Source organism: Peromyscus eremicus, chromosome 1, assembly GCF_949786415.1.
Source record: "Peromyscus eremicus chromosome 1, PerEre_H2_v1, whole genome shotgun sequence".
NCBI lineage: Eukaryota > Metazoa > Chordata > Mammalia > Rodentia > Cricetidae > Peromyscus > Peromyscus eremicus.
In genome coordinates, this window is record NC_081416.1 from 100050378 (window position 1) to 100074636 (window position 24259).

Consider the following 24259-nt stretch of genomic DNA (forward strand, 5'->3'; position numbering starts at 1 on the left):
GACATTTTCCTTTTCCTTTTTTAATGGTGCTGGAGATATTGTATCTAGGACCTCTGGCATGTCAGGTAAACACTCCACCACTGAGCTACGTCCCCAGCGCCCTGTGTGAAGTTCATCCTTATACTATACTGTAGAGAACTCAGAATTCCCTTGTGACTCAGAACCAGAATATGGACTCTCACGTCGTCAGAGGTAGGCTTCTCTGGGTTCTGCTCTCGAGGTCCCATTAGCCATCCTTTTCACGCTCCTCTGATTTAGGGTTCTAGGCTTGTTAGGTGTACTAATCCGATGAATAGTGAGAAATAATAATCAACGTTGATTTCGCTGTTTCTGACTGGTAGTAAACCAGTGCTTTGTGAAGAGTCAGACAATGTGCCATTCTCTTCTGGCTTTTTTTTTTTGGGGGGGGGGGGCTGGAGCTCTCCATGCAGCCTAAACTAACTTTGAACTCACAGCAATTCTCCTGCCTTAGTCTCTCCAGGGCTGGGATTACACATATAGCTTTCTTTTCAGACTTCTTTCAGCTTATGATAAAATGCTTTGGACAAATGTGAAAAAATATTTTCTTGAATTTTTGTGCTCTGACTGCCCAAAGCCAGGGAACTCGCCCCCGACCCAATAAAATGCTAGACCAATTGACCACTTTGGATGGTATAACTGTTTCCTCATCAGTTTCTAGAACAAATTCAGAAAACAAATGCATTGTACAAGGCCACAGCCATACATACCATCTACAGGCAACCAAAAACAGGCATTGAAAGACATTAAAGTTACTTCATACAGTATGTCTCAAATATTCTGACAACAATAAAACAAGTCTATAAACAAACAATTCACGGGCAAGTTTAAAGCCATCCGAATGAACACAGTTAAGATTCTTATCAGTGAGGTAACAGGGTAGTAGTATTTCACAGTAACAGAAGGTAGAAGGATGCCTAGGGAACAGGGAGGTAGAGCAAGAAAGGTGTGAAATTAAAGGTATCCAAGTGGAATTTGTATTTTTCAAGCTTTGGAAGTATCAGTGGAAAAATCTGGATAAGCAGCATAGTAGCAGCATTTGTTGACTTCTCTAGGAGACTCCCACTTAATGTTTCTGTTGCAGCAATTCCAGAAGCATCTTGATAAAGAAATGGGAGGGGGGGCTAACTGCTATATGCAGACATCACAAAATATCCAATCTCTTGGAATCTGTCTTAAGTTACTACATTCAAATGTTGATACTTTGCATTTGCAATAGATCTCAATATCTTATAAAGCTGTGCATTCTCCAGATGAACACGAGTATGTTCAAGTCTCATACACTTTGCAAATTAAAAAGAACACCCATCCCTGTACTCCTGCACCTACTATTCAAAATATACACAAGCTATTTGTGAGCCAAATTCTAGATATGGAGCGAAACACAAAAGTCACCATTAGTGCCCTATACATAAGTCTTGTTCCAACCTGATTCTTAAAAGTGTGTATGAAAGAATCTTTAAATAAGGTTTCAAATAGGTTTTATGATCATTCTCCCGAAGAAATTCTTACCTCTTAAACATTTCACGTTGTCTATTCATTTCTGACAGTTACATACACGATAAAATGTATTATGATTATAGCCACCCCATTACCCTTCTCTTAACCCTCTCCTACTCCTGCTGACTCCTTTTTCAACTAGTCCCCTTCTATCCACCATGTCTTCTTTTCTTGTTTTTAGAACAGGTCTTGTCTCTTCGTTTTACATCCTTGTTCCCTGTGGTGTCTTCATTACAGATCATCAGAATGCCATTAGCGTTTCTGACTTTGATACCTCAGTAAAACCCACTGAATAACTTACGATTTGGTTAAGAGAGCTCAACAGCTTTCAGTTTCAGATTTCAACAATCTAAAGTCCTTGAACTTTTTCTTAGAGGTTATACTTTACAACTCTTAGTTTTATTTCTTTTAATTTTGTTCTTCTCTGGTTCTCATGTGATTCTGAAAGAACATCTCAGTAGGAATGGAATCCATAATAAGAATGTTCTTTCCTCAACCTCCTAGAACTGGGCTTCTTTTCAGTGATCACTACTGAAGGCAAATGGTGGGCTTGCTGTCTGCCCACCCTAACAAACACAAGTGAACAGCCTCTCATACAGTTTACCCCGTTAACAGTGCTCGGTTTGTGCTTCACAAGAAGCATTTCTCAGGCTGCCATTACTGGCTTCACATACTGTTTGTCAGTCTCCACTGTTATTTCCACTGTACTTTTTGATTTTTTTCTCCATCACTTTCCCACTGCCTCCCTTGTATTCCAGAGATCAACTGCAAGCCTTGCAACTATCTTTGCTTTATCTTCATGCTAGATAAGTGCATTACCACTTGGCTCTGTTTCAGCCTACATCTTCGCCTCAATGCTCCAGAACATACCTATTTTGATTTATTTGCTCAAAGAAAATACATTCATTCCCACACTATTGCTGAAAACAGAAGAGAGACGAACAACGTGGTGCCTGGTGAAGCTGAGGCCCACTGGCTGACACCCTTTCCTGTTAGGGACCGATGCACCCATTTTCATGTTAAACATGCTCAGACGGATTCAAGAATTTAGACAAAATCACATAGTTTCCTCAACCTATATACACTTTGGGAACCTTTATATATAACTGGAATTTAGCTTTTCAAGATAAGAGCTCAAACGTCAGTAACTTCACTTTAAGATGACTTCTATCTTGTATATGTTAACGCATTCAAACAAAAACGTTCTCTTCATAAATGGATGACAATCATGACATGGCTTTTGTGATTATGAATAGGCTATCATATCACTTTAGTTTCATTTTGTTCTTGGGTCACTGGAACACAGACACTAAAACTGAATATGTATGTTTTTCCATATATATATATAGCTTTGATTATACCACTTTGTAGAATACATGCCATTTCCTATATTACAGTTGATACTCCTAAAAGCCAATAAAACAAAAACATTTTATACATTTTAAGAATAAAACACAACATTCTATATACTTCTTCTCTAATGCAAAGCCTTTAAAATAAACCCATACAGAAAACTGGTACTGTACACTAACTAGCTATTATTATCTACAGTCATACAGGACCCGGCTCTAAGACAGCACGGAAGGAACAAACCAACAATAGTGGCAACATAATGTGAAAACTATGTTTGAATTATACTAGCTCAACCAGAATTAACTCAAAGCTGCAACAAGCCAAACCATGATTTCACTAACATTCTAATCAGTTTCGGCTTCATGGTACTATTTTTGGGAAGTAAATTAGTATCAGTGCTGTCTCCTATAGGCAACTTTGTTTCAATGATTACACCCTAAGGCCTTATTACTGTTATCCTATCTACAGCACGCATTCTGTAAACTATATAGAGAGACAAACAATGTGAAAAGCTTAGATAATATTTCTCTATTAGGGCTTTTTAGAAGGCTAGAGAATAAACCACAAACGCCTTTTCTGAAAACTGTTTTCATACTGAAAAAGATGAAGAATATTTATATTACTTATATTAGCAGAAATTCCAAAGTCAGCAACACACTGAAATAAACTGACCTTCTTCTTAAACATCACTTTCAGTGTTTCGTAATACCTACAATTTCCCACTCAAGCATCAACCATGCTTAACCTTGTTTAGCTTCTGAGATAAAATGAGACTGGGTACTGAATCAAGGTGGTAGAAAATACTTAAATCTTGATGTTTCATTTCTTAGTAAAATTAGCATTACTTTATCAGATAAAAGAATAAATAAATCTACTTATAAAAATGTAATTCAAAGAGACTGTCAAATAAATGCCATTCATTCCACAGTACAGATTTTTTTTTTTTTCCTCACTTACAGGCTATGATAACTGATTCCTAGTACATTCAACTACAGTTACATGAAGCCAGATTTGATTAAGATCTTTTCCTACAACCATTTTTTAGAGCCAACAAAACCTGTTTTCTGCAGAGGAAGCACCTATCCAGTTTGGAAGACTTCCCTTAACCATCTGAAAATGGACTGATGAAATCCTACCAATGCAGGAACACTGCGTAGTTCACAGCAGACCCTGAGAATGCACTGAGAAATGTGACAAGAACAAACCACTAGGCATGCTGCCACTATTGTTTATGTTCGGTAAACGTCAGTCACTCTTAAATACACACAGTAGATACACACCACAACAGGGACACCTGGAACAGAAGTGCAAACCGCAGACTCTAACATCTGTCCTACATCAGAAACCTAAATAACCTATAAACATTTTTTTAAAGACAATCTTACTGTGCAGCCCAGGGTGGCCATAAACTAACTAATGATCCTCCTGCCTCAGCCTCCTGAGGGCTGTAATTACAGGAATGTGCCACCAAGCTGGGTTTCTAACTTGAAAATCAATACCTACGTCATGACATGATACTATTCTACAATGGGTAGGAACAGTACTCCCAGCAACACACACACCTTTAAGAAATAATTTCCTTAACTAACCCTATAGTTGTATGTTTCTTTTAAACCATGCTATACACAATTACAAGATACGTAACTAGGCTTAGCCACAGTTTAATAAGAGAACTCACTTTTGTACTGTTTGTGACATGGGAGGAATGGTGTGCCACTGAACACTTTCAATGTACTGACTGTCACTTAAGATTAGGAAAACATTTGACTCATATCTCTCCAAACATTCTCATTTCAAATGTACAGCATCTATTTAGCCGGCTGAACTAAAGAAGGGAAAGGGGAAAGGTAACTTGGCAGATGACAGAATTCCAACACAAGGTTCACTGTGAAGAGTTCTTCATTCCACGTCAGTGCAAAGTCGTAATGTACTGATGTGCCCTACACAGAACGCCAGATCAGTCCATTCTTACTGGGCTCAAGAAAATTCTCGATCAGAGCATCAATGAGTTTCTTTAATTCTTCCTCCAGTAAGGCAGTGTCACTGAGGGGAAAAGACAAAGAGCTTTAAACTTCTTTTCACAGCCTTAACACTTACTCAAATTATTTTCATTTTTAAGGAAGGCATATATCTGATGAGACAATTAAATAACTGACAAGCAAAAAAAAAATCAACAGAAAAAAAACCAAGACTCTCTCAAAAAATTCATACACAAAACAATAATTGCAAACTAAAATTGAATTGCATTACTAGGTATCTATGAGAAAGTATGAGTTGCTCTCTCCTCCAGCCAAGCAAGATGCCCAAGAGAAAGAAGGCCAAGGGGAAGAAGGTGGCCCCAGTCCCTGCCGTCGTGAAGAGACAGGAGGCCAAAAAGGTGGTGAATCCTTTGTTTGAGAAAAGGCCTAAGAACTTCAGCACTGGGCAGGACATCCAGCCCAAAAGAGATCTCCCATGCTTCGTCAAATGGCCCCGCTACATTAGGCTACAGCGGCCAAGAGCCATCCTCTATAAGCGGCTCAAAGTACCTCCTGCCATTAACAGCTACCCAGCTGCTTAAGCTTGCCCACAAGTACAGGCCAGAGACAAAGCAGTAGAAGAGGCAAAGGCTGCTGGCCCGTGCTGAGAAGAAAGCTGTGGGCAAAGGGGACGTCCCAACTAAGGGACCACCTGTCCTCCGAGCGGGGGTCAATACAGTCACCACCTTGGTGGAGAACAAGAAGGGCTCAGCTGGTGGTGATTGCCCACGGTGTAGACCCCATTGAGCTGGTGGTCTTCCTGCCTGGCCTGTGTCGAAAGATGGGGGTCCCCTACTGCATCATCAAGGGAAAGGCCAGGTTGGGGCGGCTGGTCCACAGGAAGACATGCACCACTGTTGCCTTCACACAGGTTAACTCGGAAGACAAGGGTGCTCTGGCTAAGCTGGTGGAAGCTATTAGGACCAATTAAATGACAGATATGATGAGATCCGCCGCCACTGGGAGGCAATGTCCTGGGTCCTAAATCTGTGGCTCGGATTGCCAAGCTGGAAAAGGCAAAGGCCAAAGAACTTGCCACTAAATTGGGTTAAATGTACACTGTTAAGTTTTCTGTACATAAATATAATTACAAACTTATCTTCCGGAAAAAAAAAAGAAAGTATGAGTTAATTATGGCCAATTAATTCTCTTAGGCTAGGTAATTGAATAGCTCAGAACACCAATATCAAGTATTATTATAAGATGGCTTCCTGAGGTATTGAAGGACATTCAATACAGGTGATAAAGAATAATACTACCTGGCCGAGCAGTGGTGGCGCACGCCTTTAATCCCAGTACTTGGGAGGCAGAGCCAGGTGGATCTCTGTGAGTTCGGGGCCAGGCACCAAAACTACACAGAGAAACCCTGTCTTGAAAAACCAAAAAATTAATTAATTAATTAATTAATAAATTAATAATAATAATAATAATACCACCTAACTTTCAGGTAGCAGAAAGGAGTCCCAGCACTCACTGGGGAGGCAAAGACAGGTGATCTCTGTGAGTTTGAGGCCAGCCTAGTCTATATAAACAGTTCCAGGCCAGCCAGGGCTATATAGTTACAGCCTGTCTCAAAAAAGTAGAAAAAAATAATGAAGTGTTTATTAAAACGTAACTATACACTTACAAGCAATTCCTTCTGAATTGTCACAGAAGCACTGCTGCAGCTCAAAACATTTCTAGAGAAGCTTCCAGTAACTGCTTTCATAGTCATTTTACAAGCTAGGTAACAAATCCATTTTTAGGACTTTAATAATTTATTTTTAACCTAAAATCACCTTATTTGGGTAACTATGAACTTTGCTCTGAACATAAAGAGGACTTTTCCCTCTCCAGTGGAAATACAATTTTAGGGCATGGGGAAAAACAAAATAATACACCCTAGTTGTATTCTGAAGACAAAAAAAAAATCTCCTTCCCCAAAATTCACTGGTCAATGGTCTTTTGATTAAAAGAAATATTTCTAATACTTTTATATAACTTAGGATATGTTTATTTAAAAGACTAACAATCTGTGACAAACAACTCATATTTTTAGAAAATGAATTGGGCAGATTATGCAAAACCATGGCAGACAGAGAAAACAAGTATTTGGTAATGTACAGAGTACGTGTTGATCATTTCTTTATACTAAATCTCAGAGTCTTCCCAAGAACAAAAATTCACTACAATTCTGAAATTCAATTCCCAATGATGCAGCTTCTTTGAAAAAGAGTCTAGCAGTTTCTCAAAAGGTAAAACATAGTTACCTTAGGGCCCAGTAATACTACTCCTACATATATACCCAAGAAAAATGAAAGTGCATGCTACACAAACACATTCACAAATGCTCATAACTGTTCCATTCCTGATAACTTAAAAAGTGTAAATAGTCTGAATGTGCGTGGGTGAGTGGATTTAAGATCGTGGTATATATCCATACAATGGAATATTTGGGGACTAAGGATGACTTCAGCCTTAACGACCACATACTGTATTTCACTTCTATAAAATGTCCCTTACAGACTCAGGTATTATAAATGCTTTGTCTTCAGCCATTGGTACTATTTGGGGTAGAATGTACCTGAAGGAAAGAGGTCACTGGGGCTGTGCTTTAAAAGGTTCTACCTGATCCCTTCCTCCTCCACATGCCATCATGCTCATCCTTGCCTTAGGTCCAAAGTCATGGATCCAGCAACCCAGAACTGAAACCTCGAAAAGCATGACCCTTCCTCCCCTTTTTCTTTTTTTTTCTTTCTTTCTTTCTTTTTTTTTTTTTTTTTTTTTTTTTTTGGTTTTTCGAGACAGGGTTTCTCTGTGTAGCTTTGCGCCTTTCCTGGGACTCACTTGGTAGCCCAGGCTGGCCTCGAACTCACAGAGATCCGCCTGCCTCTGCCTCCCAAGTGCTGGGATTAAAGGCGCGTGCCACCACCGCCCGGCATTCCTCCCCTTTTTCAATTGTTGAGAACAACAAGAGAAAGTGTAACCCATGTCCGGAGTAAATAAATCTATAGAAAAGGACAGTAGGCTAGTGATTGCTTAGGGCTGTGAGGGACTTCTAAAGCGTACAGTAGGCTAGTGATTGCTTAGGGCTGTGAGGGACTTCTAAAGCGTACAGAGGCTTCTTTCTGGAGTTACAAAAACGTTCTGAAGTTGACTGTAGTGATGGCTACACAGATATATCTGGATATATTAAAAACTACTCAATTTTACATTGATATGTGTGAATTTTATGGTATAAAGTTACATCTCAATAAAGTCTTTACATATATATCTAAAAGAATCAGTTCTTACCTCTGGCCAGGCGATGCACACATCTCTGCGTAATACTTTATCTTTGGTTCTGTCCCACTTGTTCGAAGAGTAGCAACACAGCCATTTTGAAAAGTAAACGTAATCATTTGGCTGTTTTTACTCACAGGCAGTGCCTATGCAAAATGCAACAGTTTACACCTGGATCTTTATTTTCAAAAACTATAAACTACATTGCACTCACACGAAGCATCTAAGGTAGTCCTAATGCATAGAAACAAGTAGACCGCTGGTTGCCAAGAGTTGGGAGAGGTGGAAAGTTGTTTAATGAGTACAGAACTTCAATTTATCAAAGTTAAAAAGTTCTAGAAACCTGTAGTATAGTAATATAAACATATTTAACATTACCGACCTGCATGTTCTAAAACTGGCAAGATTTAAAAAGAGGACATGGAGTCCTGAGGGAGACAGGCTGGTGGATGCCAGAGGGAGTTGGAGGGTGGTATGAGGGTATATAAGATCAAAATATGTATGAAATTTTCATAGAATAAACTTATAAAATTGGGTAAGATACAAATATGTGTTAAATATATTATTAGAATATTGAAACAACATCTGAATATTACAAATGGAAACGTAAGCTAACAGTTATCACTATAACAATAAAATGACTATGATAAGAACTTATCGCACATAAGTATCTACTGAGCACCTACCACACAGGTAGGAGCTTTGAGAGGCACAGAGGAAATGGACCCGCCACACAAGGATAACAAAAGCAGATGTCAATAAAGACACTATTACATAACCCACGGGAGGTAACTGATTATGGGACCTGGAAGTCGTAAGGAGGATGGAGCATTTGCCTTCAGTCTTAAGCCTCATGCATTCTAGTAAGCACCCTATCACCATCAGCCCTTGCCGTAAGCCTTAAGTAATGGTGAGGGATGAGCCTAAGCAGAAAGGAGAAAAGATAAACTAAGGCAAACAACCTGACCCAAAACATGGGAAAACTTGACAAGGTCTGTGTTTAAGAAATCAGTTCCTCTACTTGTCTAAAGGTATAGGGAGTCAGTATGGAAACATGTTAAAATTAGAAAGATGTAGGGCTTTGCAAGCAGAAGCTTTTAGACTTTGTTTTCCCACATCATTTATCACCACTGCACATTCCCTCTCTCACTTCCTCCCCTTCCTTGGTCTTTCTTCTTCAAGCCCATTCCCCTTTGCACCAGGGTGGTACAGACGATTGTTTGGGGAGTCATGAATGTCAGAGTCAAAGAGCCAGTCAGTGCACGTCCAACCACCCTGGCACCACACAGGTCTGACTCTCAGGAAACTAGAGACCACCCTTTCACTAGAGCACGAACTACGACAAACAGTTTATGAGAAGTTTTCTTTTCAAAAGACGTGGTTTTTCAGGACACAAAGACTGCTGGGAAGGTGGTACAAGACCTTAGGTCTTGCCAGGCCTCCACCTGTAGAGCCTCACTGTGAGTCTCTTCCATCTGGCTGCTTCTACACTGTGACCACTGCAAACCAGTAAACATGGGCACACTGGCTTGAATCTTATGAGAAACTTGCTCCACCTTGAGGTTTTTTTTGGTTATTTATTAAATAATGAATTGTCATTAAATTGTCTTCATTGTTTAAAAAAAGAAAAGGTACTTACTGATTTCTTACTGGGCTGGCTGCTGTCATATCCAGTGGTTATGTCCCGTACGTGCAAGATAGCAAATGCCCCACAGAACTTTGGGTATTCCTTTGGAGACTCAAAATTGCGAATCCTTTCAAATATAGTTTTGATGGTAGGTGGGTCATAACACAAGAAATAGGAAGTTTTTGACATGTGATAACCGTATCTGTGCAAAGATTTAAAGCTGAAGTCAGATTCTAACTTTTGGGACATGTGCATATTAAAGATAAGCTAACATAATATTTTATAGAAAATGATACTGATAATTTTAATAGTAAAAAAAATCCAACTGTTCTTCAAAAACAAACTAAGGAAAGGACCACACCAACCAAACCAGCAGAAAAGCAAGCAAGGCATATCCGGCACGTGAGACTCCTCCGAGAACTTACTTTCCGTAGACTTTGGCCAGCTGCTCTGTCAGTGTCACCTTCCTGGTTTCCAGGAAAGAGGCCATCTCAGCAACAACCACAGCCGCACTCACCCCGTCTTTGTCCAGCACTGAGGTTCCACACAAGAAGCCTGAGGGTTACACAGTGTCTTTAGAAAAGGGGAAACTTTCTAAAGAGGCCTACACTTGCCACAGTTTTGTGTTTCTTCCCTGACCAAGTGAATTGAAGAGCATAGTATCAAGCCAGGTGTGGTAATGTTTGACTATATCTCAGCGCCCAAGGGGCTTAATTGGGAGTTCAAGGCCAGCCTAGCCTGTAATAGCTAAGATCTTGTCTCAAAATAAAAATAAACAAACAAAAAAACCCTAACATTAACAACAAAATACAGTGGCAACAACAAAAATATCCAGCTCCATAGGAGTCCAGTAACAGAATGTATTCAGGGATCTTTACATTCTTCTCTGATGGAAAATGCACCTACGGATTGTGATTTAGTCTCCTTAGGTAATCAAAGCCTTTAAGTTTTCAAGCAATGCAATGTAAGCACACCACAGGCTTAAAATTACCTTTCCATAACACTGTGACCTACATAAAGCCTTTACCAAGTCCTTCTTTGTAATCAGATTTGAGGGTTTTTCATCTGATGAGCTACTGTCCACTTGGAAGACATAAACACTGCTAGGCATGCATCTTTGCATTTTCACAACTCAAAATCATAGCCAGAAGGTAACTGTCTCCTCTCTACAGAATTGCCATATTTTAAAATGCTTTCAACCAAAAGAAAAGATTATTAGTATTCACTACATACCGATAGACTCTTCAAATGCAAAAAGGACTTCTTTCCCATGTCCTAGGAGATCTTTTATCCTACTTCCAATCCATTTAAAGCCTGGTAATGTTTCCTGAAATGTAGAGGAAGCCACTCCAGACTCTGATGAACACATATTAAAGAGCTTATTTCTAAATGCACATAACCCCTGAATAGTGAGTTTCTGTCATGGTTCTTGGTCCATAAAGGTTTATATACTGGTAGATATATAGTCACAACTACCATAACCACCACACACAGGCACAACTAATGACCCACTAGCAGAGAAACAGGTGATTTCCATCAATATATTTATGTGATGAAGAATATAAATGCCAAGTGTGTGTGCATACATATGCTTCGATCATCTACTGCTTGTTAAGTACTGTAGTGGGTGCTTTGCATCATCCTTTCTAATGCTCACAAACATGGCTGCCATAGTAGAGGCTCAGAGGTTACCGTTACCAAGACTGCATATAAGGGATGGAGGCAAAGTCCAATTATATTGCTTTCCTAAAACTGTCCTTTAAGCACTCATGGAGGATGTGATTTCGCTCTCTCAGGGAATCAAAGCCTCTAAGTTTTTAGTGATGCAGCATAAGTACACCACATGCTTGAACTGTGTCTATCGCTCCACAACGCTGTGGCGTACATAAAGCCTTCACCAAGCCCTTCTTGTAATTAGACTTGAGGGCTTTTCATCTGATGAGCTACTGTCCACTTTAAAGACATGCCCCACTTTACTGTCAATAGAGAAAGCACATCATGCACACTAATTCTAGAGCTCAACATCACCAATCTGTTTCCTAATTCACTTTTCTACTTCCTCTTTAAAAAAAAAGAAAAGAAATAGAAAACCTAACACCACCATCAGTAAAAACAAACAAATTTATAATGTTGCTGTTTAGAATCAACTTTCTCTTTTATGCTTAGGATATATTCTTTGCCATAAACAAGGAAAATGTTAACATCATAATTCAGAATCTTAGGCTTGAATACATTATCTTCTAATTTTTTTGTATGTAACAAGCACAATATTCATTTTTCTCTTTTTTGTTTGTATGATGGGTGTGTATGTACACATATATGTTCACATGAATGAGGGCATATGTGTGCCGGTCCACATGTGGACTTTGAGGACAACCTTGGGAGTTGGTCCTCATCTTTCAACCTTATTTAAAACAGGGTCTCTTCATTGTTTGCCACTGCATTTCACAGAACAGCTGGCCTGTGAGTTTTAGAAGCATCCCTGCATCTCATCTTGTCATAGGAGGACTAGAATTACATGTATGCAATACTGCATCCAACTTGACATGGGTTTGAGGATTCAAATTCAGCTTCTCAAGAGGGCAAGGCAAAACTTGACCCACTAAGCATCCCCCCAGCCCACAATATTCTTTTATTTATCCAATTAGTATTAAGATCCAGAGCTTGATGACTCATGTAAAATGTCCATGTCTACTGACACTTGGCAAAGACAACAGAAGAAAGACAGTTTAACTGACCCAAGTCCAAGTAGCTGTAAAAAGGGTCACTAACTGCCCGAGGTTCACAAAAACTAATGATTTTCTCAACAGAGTCACTGGATCTTAGTTTGCAATTTAGAATTATGTTTAAGGTAACAAGTCATAATTCTGTACTTCATGAACATAAGCAAAGATTCAATGAGATCTGCAATTCTCTGAAGTCTGTGTTACTACTGATAAGCCAGATTTTCCCAAGCTAAAATGTTCTATGTTCCCATACAACATTCCCAGATAATACTACACAGTAAAAAGCATTAATGTAATGTCTGGAAGAACACTTCATCTCAGAAATGCACATACTAGATGACTTTGGCTCAGGTGTCTAAATTACCAAAAATATTGAGCAAGTGTGAACAGAGTTAGAAAATTGGGGGAGTTATAAATGAGATCAATGAAAAGTCAGTTTGGTGCAGAGCTGTCTTTACAGAAACGTTTAGAAAAGTAGTATGCAGACTTCAAATGAGGTCTGCTTCATTCTCACCTCAAAATGAAATCCTTCTTTAAGTGCAATGGCCTTTAAGATTTTAGAAGAGACAGTGGTGGCTAGCATGTAAACGTTCTTCACGTCAGCATTGGGTTTGTTTTTCTTCCAGCAATCAAACATCCACCACCCAAACAAAGCCGCCAACTCATTCCCTGTGAAAACTTTCCAGTGACCACTGGAGAAAGAATGAAAATTCAAAGTCAAGACCTTTGTAGCTTCTCATGAAAACTTTCTGGCTCAGACCTTCAAATCACCATCCCCACCCTGCCTTTTCTTTTCTTTTTTCTTTTTGGAAACCCCAAAAGTTATTATATGACAAAACATTTATTCCGTTTTGGTGTGTTGTATACATGTGTACCTACTTGTGTGTACACATGTATATGCATATGTAAGGAGGCCAGAAGTGAACATTGAGTACTTCCTCTTTTACTATTCACCTTGTTTTTAAATACAGCTTAAATTTCATTTATGTACATGTGTGCACTTGTTTGCCTGTATGTGTACATGTGTGTAATGCCTGTGGAGACCAGGAGAGGGTGGTGGATCCCCTGGAACTGGAGTACAGACAGCTGTGAGCCACCTGATGTGAGTGCTGGGAACCAAACCCAGGCTTCAGAAAGAGAAGCATGTGCTCTTAATCTCTAAGCCGTCTCTCAGCTCTCCACCTTATTTTTTGAGACAGGGTCTCTCACTAAACTTGGAGATCATCAATTCAGCTGGGCTGACTAGCCAGTGAACTTCATAGCTAGGCTGACAAGCCAGTGAACTTCATAGCTAGGCTGACTAGCCAATGAACTTCATAGCTGGGCTGACTGGCCAATGAGCTCTGGGAGTCCTGCATCTGTCCCCACCAGCACTGTGAGTTCTCATGTGCAGCTGACCTGCAAATGGTTGTGCTGTGGTCATCTACTGCCTCTGGCTCTTAGAATCTTTACACACTCTCTTCTGCGATAATCCTTAATTCTTGGGAAGAGGAGGTAATGGAGTTGTCCCATTTAGGGCTGAAGCTCAAACTACTTACTTCTCCTGAAGTTCTGCCACTGCCAGCCGGTCTGCATCAGGATCTGTGGCTAGCACTATCCGGGCATTTTCTTTCTCTGCCAGTCTCAGGGACAGTTCCTAAAACAGTGACCCAAAAAGGCTAGGTTGTACTAAGGAACCTGTGTCCGAGATAGGAACCTCAGAAAGCATGCAGTCTGGAGGGGCAGAACTAGGGCCACTTTCTGCAGGGACTTCAAACCAATCCTTACAGCTGCAATGTAATTAAAAGGTCACACTGTGTGCTTGCTGCAGGGCACAAGGGAAGCATGTAGGTCATCTGTGACGTGCCACTCAGTCCCTTCTAGCCTGATGGGTAATAAGCTAAGCATGATTTAAATATTAAAAACAATACCAGCACAGATTCTCCTTCTTCAGGGTTTGGGCATTTAACAGTAGAAAAGTCTGGATCTGGATCTTTCTGTTCTGGGACGGGAATTGGAGGCTTAAAACCAAACACTTGAAAAGCCAACTGCACATAGTCGTGTCCAACTCCGTGAAAGGAGGTATGTACAAATTTCAAGGTGGTCTTTGAATTTAAGTCCCTGTAAAGAAAAATCACACACATCTTTACTTACCATTTACTAACCACTTCCTATAGTAAACAAAATTTATAAGATAAATAATAAGTACTTCATAACAACTTTCAAAATGTGCATAGAGAACACCCAACACCCATATATACTTGGCACTCTGTTTCAACATCTATCAATTCTGTCAGACTGGCTTTATTTTTTCAAAACATATTATCTTGCACAAAATACTTTAGAATTTAAAAACATAATCATACCCCTATTATCATATCTAACAAACTGAACAATAATTTTTTAATGCTGTCTAATATCTGTGTTCACATTTTCTCCAACTGCCTAAAAAATATCATCTGGTTGCTGTCTCTCAAGTCTTTTAATTTGTAAATGTTCTTTCCGTATCTCTCCAATCCTTATTCTCCCCCAGAGAATGTCCCATATTTTGGTATATAAATTATGCATCCTTTTCACAGTTTCTTGTTTTTCTTCTCCTCCTTCTCTTCCTCTCTTCCAATGTGAGACAAAATCTTTTAAATGTCTCCAGCTGGCTTCAAACTCACTATGTAGCTGAGGATGACCGTGAATTTCTGCTCCTTCTGCCTCTGTGTCCCAAGCACTGGGATTACATGTGGTATGTCACTGTGCCTAGTTTGTGTGCTACTAAGGATCCAACCCAGCGAGAGCTTTGCTCACACAAGGCAAGCACTCTACTAACCGAGCTACAAGTCAGTCCTTGTTTATATTCGTATGTATCTCTGGCCTGTTTCTACAATGAATGGGTCATTGAATCTAGGGGCAACACGGGATTCAATTCCAGTTCTTTTGGCAAGAAGAGATGCTGTATATTTTCTACCCAGTCACAAGAGGAAGCCCATAATGCCAATTTCACAGTTAATATTTATCCATGTCCTGTCATCCTCATCCATCTATCTGCAATTTTCTATCAACTTATTGCCTATTATAAGCTCTGAGGATGGCTGCTAAGGTTCATTAGCAAGATCACAAAGTTGTGATGTTTTAATTCTATTTTTCTTTCTGCATTTAATAGTTGGATTTTGGGAAGCTGGATCAGTGGTAGAGTGCTATCTGGCATGTATAAGGCCCCGAGTTCAATCTCTACCACAGGAAAAAAAAGTGGATTTTTTTTCTTTGAAAAATGTTCCTCTTTCAGCCAACTCTGAAATGGAATTTACACATGGGAAAGAAAAATTATCAGAAAGATTAAAGCATTAATCAATTTTAAAAATGAATTCATAATTCCTTAAAAGTCCTGAATTTTCAGTCTAGAGACACAAACATGACCAATAATGTGCTTTTCTAGTACTCGCAACAGTCACTGGCTTTCTTTTTTATATCAATCAATTATGGTGATTCTTCATTTTGAACACTCTCTAGTTTTTGGCCAGTGGCAGGCCCCTCATGTTGGTTCTTCTATGCTTTTGATATGACCTAAGTATCTCCTAATATGTTAGAGGGGAGGGAGGGAGAGGGAGAGGGAGAGGGAGAGGGAGAGGGAGAGGGAGAGGGAGAGGGAGAGGGAGAGGGAGAGGGAGAGGGAGAGAGAAATTGATTGATTTACTGAATGATTCTGAGACCAAGCTCATTTAGGACACTTTCTGTACCAGGCATGGATACATGTTATTCTAAGGTTACCCTACAGTCCCACTTGGATACCTGTGAAAACAGATCTTTTTCAGATCTTCCATGTATCTCTTACAAATGTCCTGGAGAGGATCTTTCTTCAGTGGGCTGGTGTCTACTAAATTATCATTCCAGGAACCATTCCAGGGTTCCACACACTCTTCTATACATTTCAGAATTTCTTTATCATGTGGAGATGTGATTTGAGCACCAGTTTCCCAATAAACCTATATGATACATAAATATAGCCATAATTAGTTAAAAATGCTTGTTAGGCTCTTTCTTAGCTATAGTAGAGACCTCTGGTTTGTTGAAGAAGAAAATCAAATGAAGTAAAAAATGTCAATATTAGACTAATTTACTAACACTAAAATACATTATAGTAATGATTTCACAGAGACTCATCAATAAGACAATCATGTATTATAACCTATCTTAGAATCTACTGCAGTAACAAGTTAATATAAGGGATCAGTATACCTACCACCTTACAATATATGCATATATTAGTGTCAAATTATAGTCTTATATTTATAACTATATACTAAAGATCATACAAAAATCCATGAAATGGGGCTGAAGAGATGGCTCAGCAGTTAAGAGCACTGGCTGCTCTTGCAGAGGACCCGGGCTGGCTCCCAGCACCCACATGGTGTAGCTAAAGTTTTCCTGCCTGGCCTACAGTCAGGACAAATCTCTCTCACCTGCCAGTCCCACAGCGGCTCAGACCCGACCAAGTAAACACAGAGACTTATATTGGTTACAAACTATATGGCCGTGGCAGACTTCTTGCTAACTGTTCTTACAGCTTAAATTAATCTATTTCTATTAAGCTATACCTTGCCACATGGCTCGTGGCTTATGGGCATCTTCAAATGCTGTTTCTCATCATGGCGGCTGGCAGTGTCTCTCTGATTCAGCCTTCCATTTCCCAGCTTTATTCTCCTCCTTGTCCCACCTATACTTCCTGCCTAGCCACTGGCCAATCAGTGATTTATTTATTGACCAATCAGCAACACACTTGACATACAGACCATCCCACAGCACATGGTGGCTTAGAACATCTCTAACTCCAGTCTCAGTCTCAGGGGATCTGACATCCTCTTCCAGCACTGCACTGAGGGTACTGCACGCATGTGGTGCACAGACATACATGCAGGCAAAACATTTATACACTTAAAAATAAATAAATCTTTAAAAACAAAGAAACCATAAAGTATCCACAAAAACTTACACTATTAAACTCATCATTATTATACAAAACAATAAATAATTCCCATTGTAAATTAAAGAAAAATTTATGTAATATCAAACTATGTATCAGAAAAGATAAAGATAGTACGTTAAGTATGTATATACTTCAAAGAGTTTTCAACTTATCTAGTAGTTTAATCAATAAGGCACTAAGAACAATCATACACCCCTAAAAGCAAAAGCAAACAAAAAAGGTAATTCTAAGACTTCACGGGGTTTCAAAGCTGAAAGGGATGTTGCTTAGAAAATATTTATGCTGATTCTATCACGGATATGGCATGGAACCCTCCTGTTCCATCTTAAATGAAAGAGAACAAAATACACTGAGTACACATACTATGTATTAAACTGTCACAAACAATATGTCAAATTATTTGATTTAAAAATTCTATCAACAACAGAAACAACAGGAAATATACAAATTAAGAGAAATTAACTCACTACTGAATTAAAAATGCATCAAGACAAAAATCAAGAAGAAATTACAACTTTTTAGAATTGAATAAAAATGAAAACACAACATACCCAAACCTATGGGACACAATGAAGGCAGTTCTAAGGTAAGTTCATAGCACTAAGTGCCTACATTAAAAACAAAACAGAACTGGAGAGATCTCACATTAGTAACTTAGGGACACACTAACACTCTAGAACAAGAAGAAATAACACTCAAAGAGTAGATGGAAAGAAATAATCAAACTTGAGGCTGAAATCAATAAATAAGAACAACAACAAAAAATAATATAAACCATCAATGAAATGATGTTCTTGTTCCTTGAGGAAAATCAACAAGACTGAGAAACTCTTAGCCAAATTAGCCAAAAGATGGAGAAAGAAAATCCAAATTAGAGATGAAAAAGGGGACATTACAACAGACAGTGAGGAAATTCAGAGAATACATACTTTAAAAATCTGTATTCCGGCCGGGTGGTGGTGGCGCACGCCTTTAATCCCAGCACTCGGGAGGCAGAGGCAGGCGGATCTCTGTGAGTTCGAGGCCAACCTGGTCTACTGAGCGAGATCCAGGAAAGGCGCAAAGCTACACAGAGAAACCCTGTCTCGGAAAAACCAAAAAAAAAAAAAATCTGTATTCCACTAAACTGGAATACCTAAAAGAAATGGGTGAATTTCTTGACATGTATGACCCACTGAAGTTACAGATGGTTGTGAGCCATCACGTAGTTCCTGAGAATTGAACCAGGGTCCTCTGGAAGAGCAGCAGTGCTCTTAACTGCTGAACTATTTCTCTAGCCCCTTCCATCCTTACTTTTTGAGACAGTCTCTCAGTGAACCTGGATAGAGCTCTTTGCTTCAGCCAGACTGGCTGGCCAGCAAGCCCCCAGGATCCATGCCTCTGTCCCACAGCACTGAGGTTACAGGTGTGCACTGTCACACCCAGCTTTTACCTGGGGAACCAAACACAGGTCCCATTCTTTCAGAGTTAGCACTTTACCCACTGAGCCATTTCCAGCCCCTGTTCAAGGATTTTGAATTTATTTTTATTTATTTATTTTTTCAGATGGGCCTTCAATAACTGGCCTCAAGTGTACTATGTAGCTCAGGCTGGTCATGAACCCAAGATTCTCCTCCTTAGCCTCTGGAGTACTAGGATTATAGGTGTGCACCACTATGCATAACTGTTAAGTATTTTTTTAAGGATTTTATCTACTTACTATTATTTATTTAGTGGTGCTAGGGGTTGAATCAAGCACCTCATGCAAACTAGATAAGTGTGATTTCACATTGTAGAGCAGCTTCAGCTTCAGAATAAAATTGGGTAGAAGGCAGAGACATTTCCTATCTGTCCCCACACTGCATGACCACCCTCTTTAACAAGATCCCCACCAGAGTAGCACAGTTAAAATTATGAACCTATATTGACACACCATTATCCCCCAAATTCAATGTTTCCATTAGGGTTCACTCCTGGTGTTGTCCATTCTATACGAGTGGACAGATGTATGTAGCAAACATCTACCTCTGTAGTAGCATACACAGTATTTTCACTGGTCCTCAAATCCCATGATCCGTCTATTCACCCCTCTTCTCTCCCTCCCCATGTGACTTCTGGCAACCACTCATCTTTTTACTATGTGTACAGTTTTGCATTTCCCAGAACACTGCATAGTTGGAATCATACAGTATGTATGTTTTAGATGACTGTCCTCACTTAACAATAACCGTTTAAGAATCCTTCATTTGCAGGGGTAGAGAGCTCACTTAATCATTTATCAATTATTCATGTGTGCTTGTATTATGTGTGGGAGTGTGTGGCACATACAGAGACCAGAGCAGAACAGCCGGTACCTTCCTCTACCATTCTCCACTAATTTGCCTTGAGACGGGGTCTCTCACCGAACCAGAAACTTGCTGTTCATCTACCAAAGCTGGAGTTACAGGCACATAAAACCATACTTGGCATCTTACAAGGGTGCTGGGGGATTTGAACTGGTCCTCACTGAGCCATCTCTCCATCTCTGGTAGCTTAAACTAGTTAATGCAGAATAATATTCCATTGTTTATTTCTGAATAACCATTCACCTACTGAAGAATATCTTGGCTTTGCCTAAGTTTTAGCATTTACAAAAACCTCTGGGTACAGGCTTCTGTGTGGACAAAGTATTCAGCTACTTTGAGTAAATACCAAGAAGTCTGAATCATTCGGCAAAAGTAGATTTATGTAGTTTTGTAAGATACCGCCAAACTGTCTCCAAAATGGCTGTACCATTTTGAATTCTCACCAGAAATGCATGCATTTTTAATTTCATTGTTAAAATTTGTGCCAATATTTGATGTTGTGAGTGTTCTGAATTTTGGTTATTCTAAAGTTCTATGGCTGCATATGTTTTCAACTTGTATTTCCTTGTGGAGCTCTCTTTCATACACTCATCTGTCATCTGTGTATCTTTGGTGAGGTGCATATTAGAGTATTTGGATGTCTTTTGGTTTCTTACGGTAGAGTTTTAAAGAATTCTTTGAATATTTTATTTTGTTTTTGTTTTTCTGAGACAGAGTTTCTCTATGTAGCCCTAGCTGTCTTGGAACTTGCTCTGTAGACCAGGCTATACCATGCCTCTGCTTCCCAAGTATTGGGATTAAAGGCATATGTCACCACCACCTGGCTTGAATATTTTAGATAAGAGAACGTTATCAGATATATCTTTTACAAGCATTTTCTCACAAGTCTATGGTTGTCTTCTGTCTTTCACAGAACAGAAATCTTTAGTATCAGTGAAGTCTACCCAGTCAATTCTGGAGCCCATGGATTATGGCTCTGGTGCTACAACTAACATTTTCACCAAACAGGAGTTTATCTGGATTTCCTCCACTTCATCTCCTTACATTTGTTAAAGGGCTTTCTTTTGATTTTTTTTCTTATTTATTTGTGGGAATTTGTTACCTGTAAAAAAGCAGCTCTTCGTTCTCTATTTGCAAGTATCATCCTCCCATACCCACCCGCCCCTCACCCCACCCACCACCTTTGCATGGTGTTACAGCAGTAACTTTTCCATTTGAAAACAAAGTCTGGGAATGTAGCTCAGCTGGTATACTGCTTACTATACATACTATAGACATATAGTATACATATGTATATGGTAAGGCCTTTGTATTTTGTAAATTTTAAAAAAATTTCACTGGAAGCATCCAGAACTTATGGTCTTTTTTTGTGTGTGAATCTTAGAATATGGGAGTGTTTCCCCAGATCATAAAGGCATTCACTCTCCACTCTTTTTGCATATGCCTTTGGCCCAAAAGTTTTACTTTTAAAAATTTATCTTATGATAAAAAATTATCTTCTTCCATATGAAGGTGAAAGAAAACTGACTACACGAAGTTATTCTTTGATCTCCACACCTCCCTCTCTCCCTCTCTCCCTCTCTCTCTCTCTCTCTCTCTCTCTCTCTCTCTCTCTCTCTCTCTCTCTGTCTCTCTGTCTCTATCTGTCTGTCTCTCTCACACACACACACATACATGCACATACACACACACAGATAAAATTCAAAAAAGTGTCCTATGAAATGGTAATATCTAATAAAAACATAATGTGATCTACAAGTGGAAGCCACATAGGTAATATAAATTTTTCTAGCGGCTACATCAAAAAGATTCAGAGTAGCTGGGCGGTGGTGGCATATACTTTTAATCCCCATACTTGGAAGGCAGAGACAGGCAGATCTCTGTGAGTTCAAAGCCAGCCTGGTTTACAGAGCGAGTTCCAGGAAAGCCAAGGCTACACAAAGAAAGCTTGTTTTGGAAACCAAAAAATAAAAAAATAAAAATAAAAAAAATTCAGAACAAAGATACTGAATTATAGCCGGGCGGCGGTGGTGGCGCACGCCTTTAATCCCAGCACTTGGGAGGCAGAGCCAGGTGAATCTCTGTGAGTTCAAGGCCAGCCTGGGCTACCAAGTGAATTCCAGGAAGGCACAAAGCTACACAGAGAAACCCTGTCTCGAAAAACAAAAAACAAAACAAAAAAACAAAACAAAACAAAAAAAAAACCAAAGATACTGAATTATATGTTTTTTATGATTAAAAGTTTAAAATAAATAGATGGAATATAAAACAAAGATAAAATATTAAATGAATTTTAATATACTTTCTATAACCCAATGTATTAAAAACATTATAACTACAAATACAATGTGATTAAAATTATGAGATTATTTTACATTTTTTCATACCAAATCATTAAAATCAGCTACTACTCTGCATTTTTAACATCTCAATCCAGCCTAGCCATACTTTAAGTGACTACATTATATAGAGAAGCTACAGATACTAATAAAAACAACAGCTAACATTTACTGAGAACGTGTCGGGGCCAGACACTGTGGTAGGAATTTTATGACTTTGGATATTCACTTCCACTCTATCATATTGGTTCTATAACTATCCTCAGTTTGCAATTATAAAACTAAAGCACAAAGGATTTAATTAGCCTGCCTGAGATCACAAAGCTTCTGAGCAGCAGAGGTCAGTTTCGAACCAAACTGACACTCTTAGACATTATACTGTCTCAAAAGCAGCATATGTGAACAAAGGCAAGTACAGGACATTGTAGCACTACCAGTACAAAGCAGAAGATCAGAACCAATGGAATGCCCATCAGCAGAGGATTGGCTTCCTAAGTTAGAACTGGGGGTTTATCAAAGAATAAGAAGCCAATGAAGAACTTTAGGCAGAAGAGTTTTTGTTGGCCTTTTGTTTGTTCTGAGACTAGGGACTTGCTATGCTACATGGCTGGTTTTAAACTCCTGGGCTCAAGCAACCCTCCTTCCCCAAACGGAACTACAGGCTTGGGTCATCAAACATGACTTGGATATGTATGCGTTTTAAATGGCCACCTAACTGGTTTTGTGGAGAAAAGTTTGTGGGGTAACCATGGAAGCAGAGATGAGATCAGCTAGCATTCTCTGATTTGTGTAACAGGGCCCCCAGACCTTAGTAGGTCTCCAGACCCTAGCATAACTGACTCCATGATGGAAGTACCATACAGACCATAAAACTCAGCAGGTAGAAAGTACCACCTGACAAAACTAAAACAGAGACCTAATCTATCAACATCCACAATTCTGGGAAAGTCTCTAAATGTACCAACCTTGCTTTTTGGCTTTTGTAGTTCTGCTTCTAGTTAACTGTACTTGTTACCTGAAAGTATGTCAATCCAGAACATGGTTTTTGTGCTTAAAGACTCACACTGACAAAGGCTTAGTACCCCAAGGGGATCCTGAACACCTAGTGCAGTCGCCGGCTGGCTAATAAAGACTTTCTATTGGCTTAAGGTCATGTCTGAGCAGTTTCCCTGTAGATACCCCACAGCATTTCAGAGGGAGAACAATGGTGGCTTAGAATGGTAACAGTGGAGGATGTAAGAAGATGTAACATAGTTTACATATATTTTAGATGAACTTTTTAGCAGATGAAATATCAGGGAAAAGAAGCAGTCAAGAACATGTTTTCACTGCTGTTTATAATGTTAACTGACAGAACCGGGAAGACCGAGGGAGGACCAACTTGGGGTATATATGTGGCAGTTATGGGAAACCAAGAACTCTGCTAACGAGACACTAGTTCTGAAATGTCTGCCAGACATCCCAATAGATATGTGGTAGAAACTTGGATTCCGGGTCCTTTGCTCTCACTGACAGCTGCCTTCTAACCCTTGCAACTCTCTTAATCTTTTAGGCTTTAATGGTACCAATTTCTTCTGGCTCTTCTCCTACTTCTGGTATCTTTTTTTCTCTTCCACCCATTTCCCTTAAAGTTAATATTCTCTAGGATCCATTCTCGACCTTCCCTTCTACCTTATCTTATCTCTTAGCTGTACATCCAAGCCAAGGACTCCCAAGTAATCCTGTATGTTCTAATAGATATAGTACCCCTAAAATCTGTAACTTCAGCCCATATTTCTTCCTTAAGTTACAGAACTCCACATCCAACTGCTCACAGCACAGTTGCTTACCTGGTTAACTCACAATACCTGGAATTTACATGTCCTAAACTGTATTAATTAAGTTCCTTCCCTGACTCTAGGAATGGGCCAGGCCCCAAATTTTTTTTTTTTTTTTTTTTTTGGTTTTTCGAGACAGGGTTTCTCTGTGTAGCTTTGCGCCTTTCCTGGAACTCACTTGGTAGCCCAGGCTGGCCTCGAACTCACAGAGATCCGCCTGCCTCTGCCTCCCAAGTGCTGGGATTAAAGGCGTGCGCCACCACCGCCCGGCCAGGCCCCAAATCTTAAATTGCTATTAAATCTTTCTCCTACTTACAATGGA

The 24259-nt window shown here is 39.4% G+C and overlaps 1 protein-coding gene and 1 pseudogene across 1 annotated transcript in view; one reads left to right on the forward strand and one right to left on the reverse strand.

Annotated features, from left to right (window-relative positions):
• Nucleotides 1-621: 621 nt before the first annotated feature.
• The window catches only part of Pgm2l1 (phosphoglucomutase 2 like 1), a 55111-nt gene continuing 31473 nt past the window's right edge, over nucleotides 622-24259 (reverse strand). Inside the window, exons 6-14 of the mRNA XM_059270585.1 lie at nucleotides 16263-16456; nucleotides 14414-14603; nucleotides 14042-14139; nucleotides 13018-13195; nucleotides 11011-11104; nucleotides 10203-10332; nucleotides 9790-9979; nucleotides 8163-8296; nucleotides 622-4914 (exon numbers count right to left, since the gene is read on the reverse strand). Coding sequence (XP_059126568.1) covers nucleotides 4812-4914; nucleotides 8163-8296; nucleotides 9790-9979; nucleotides 10203-10332; nucleotides 11011-11104; nucleotides 13018-13195; nucleotides 14042-14139; nucleotides 14414-14603; nucleotides 16263-16456 — 1311 coding nt within the window. The 3' untranslated portion in view covers nucleotides 622-4811. The remainder of the gene's footprint in view (nucleotides 4915-8162; nucleotides 8297-9789; nucleotides 9980-10202; nucleotides 10333-11010; nucleotides 11105-13017; nucleotides 13196-14041; nucleotides 14140-14413; nucleotides 14604-16262; nucleotides 16457-24259) is intronic.
• LOC131916926 (large ribosomal subunit protein eL8-like) lies at nucleotides 5171-5941 on the forward strand (annotated as a pseudogene).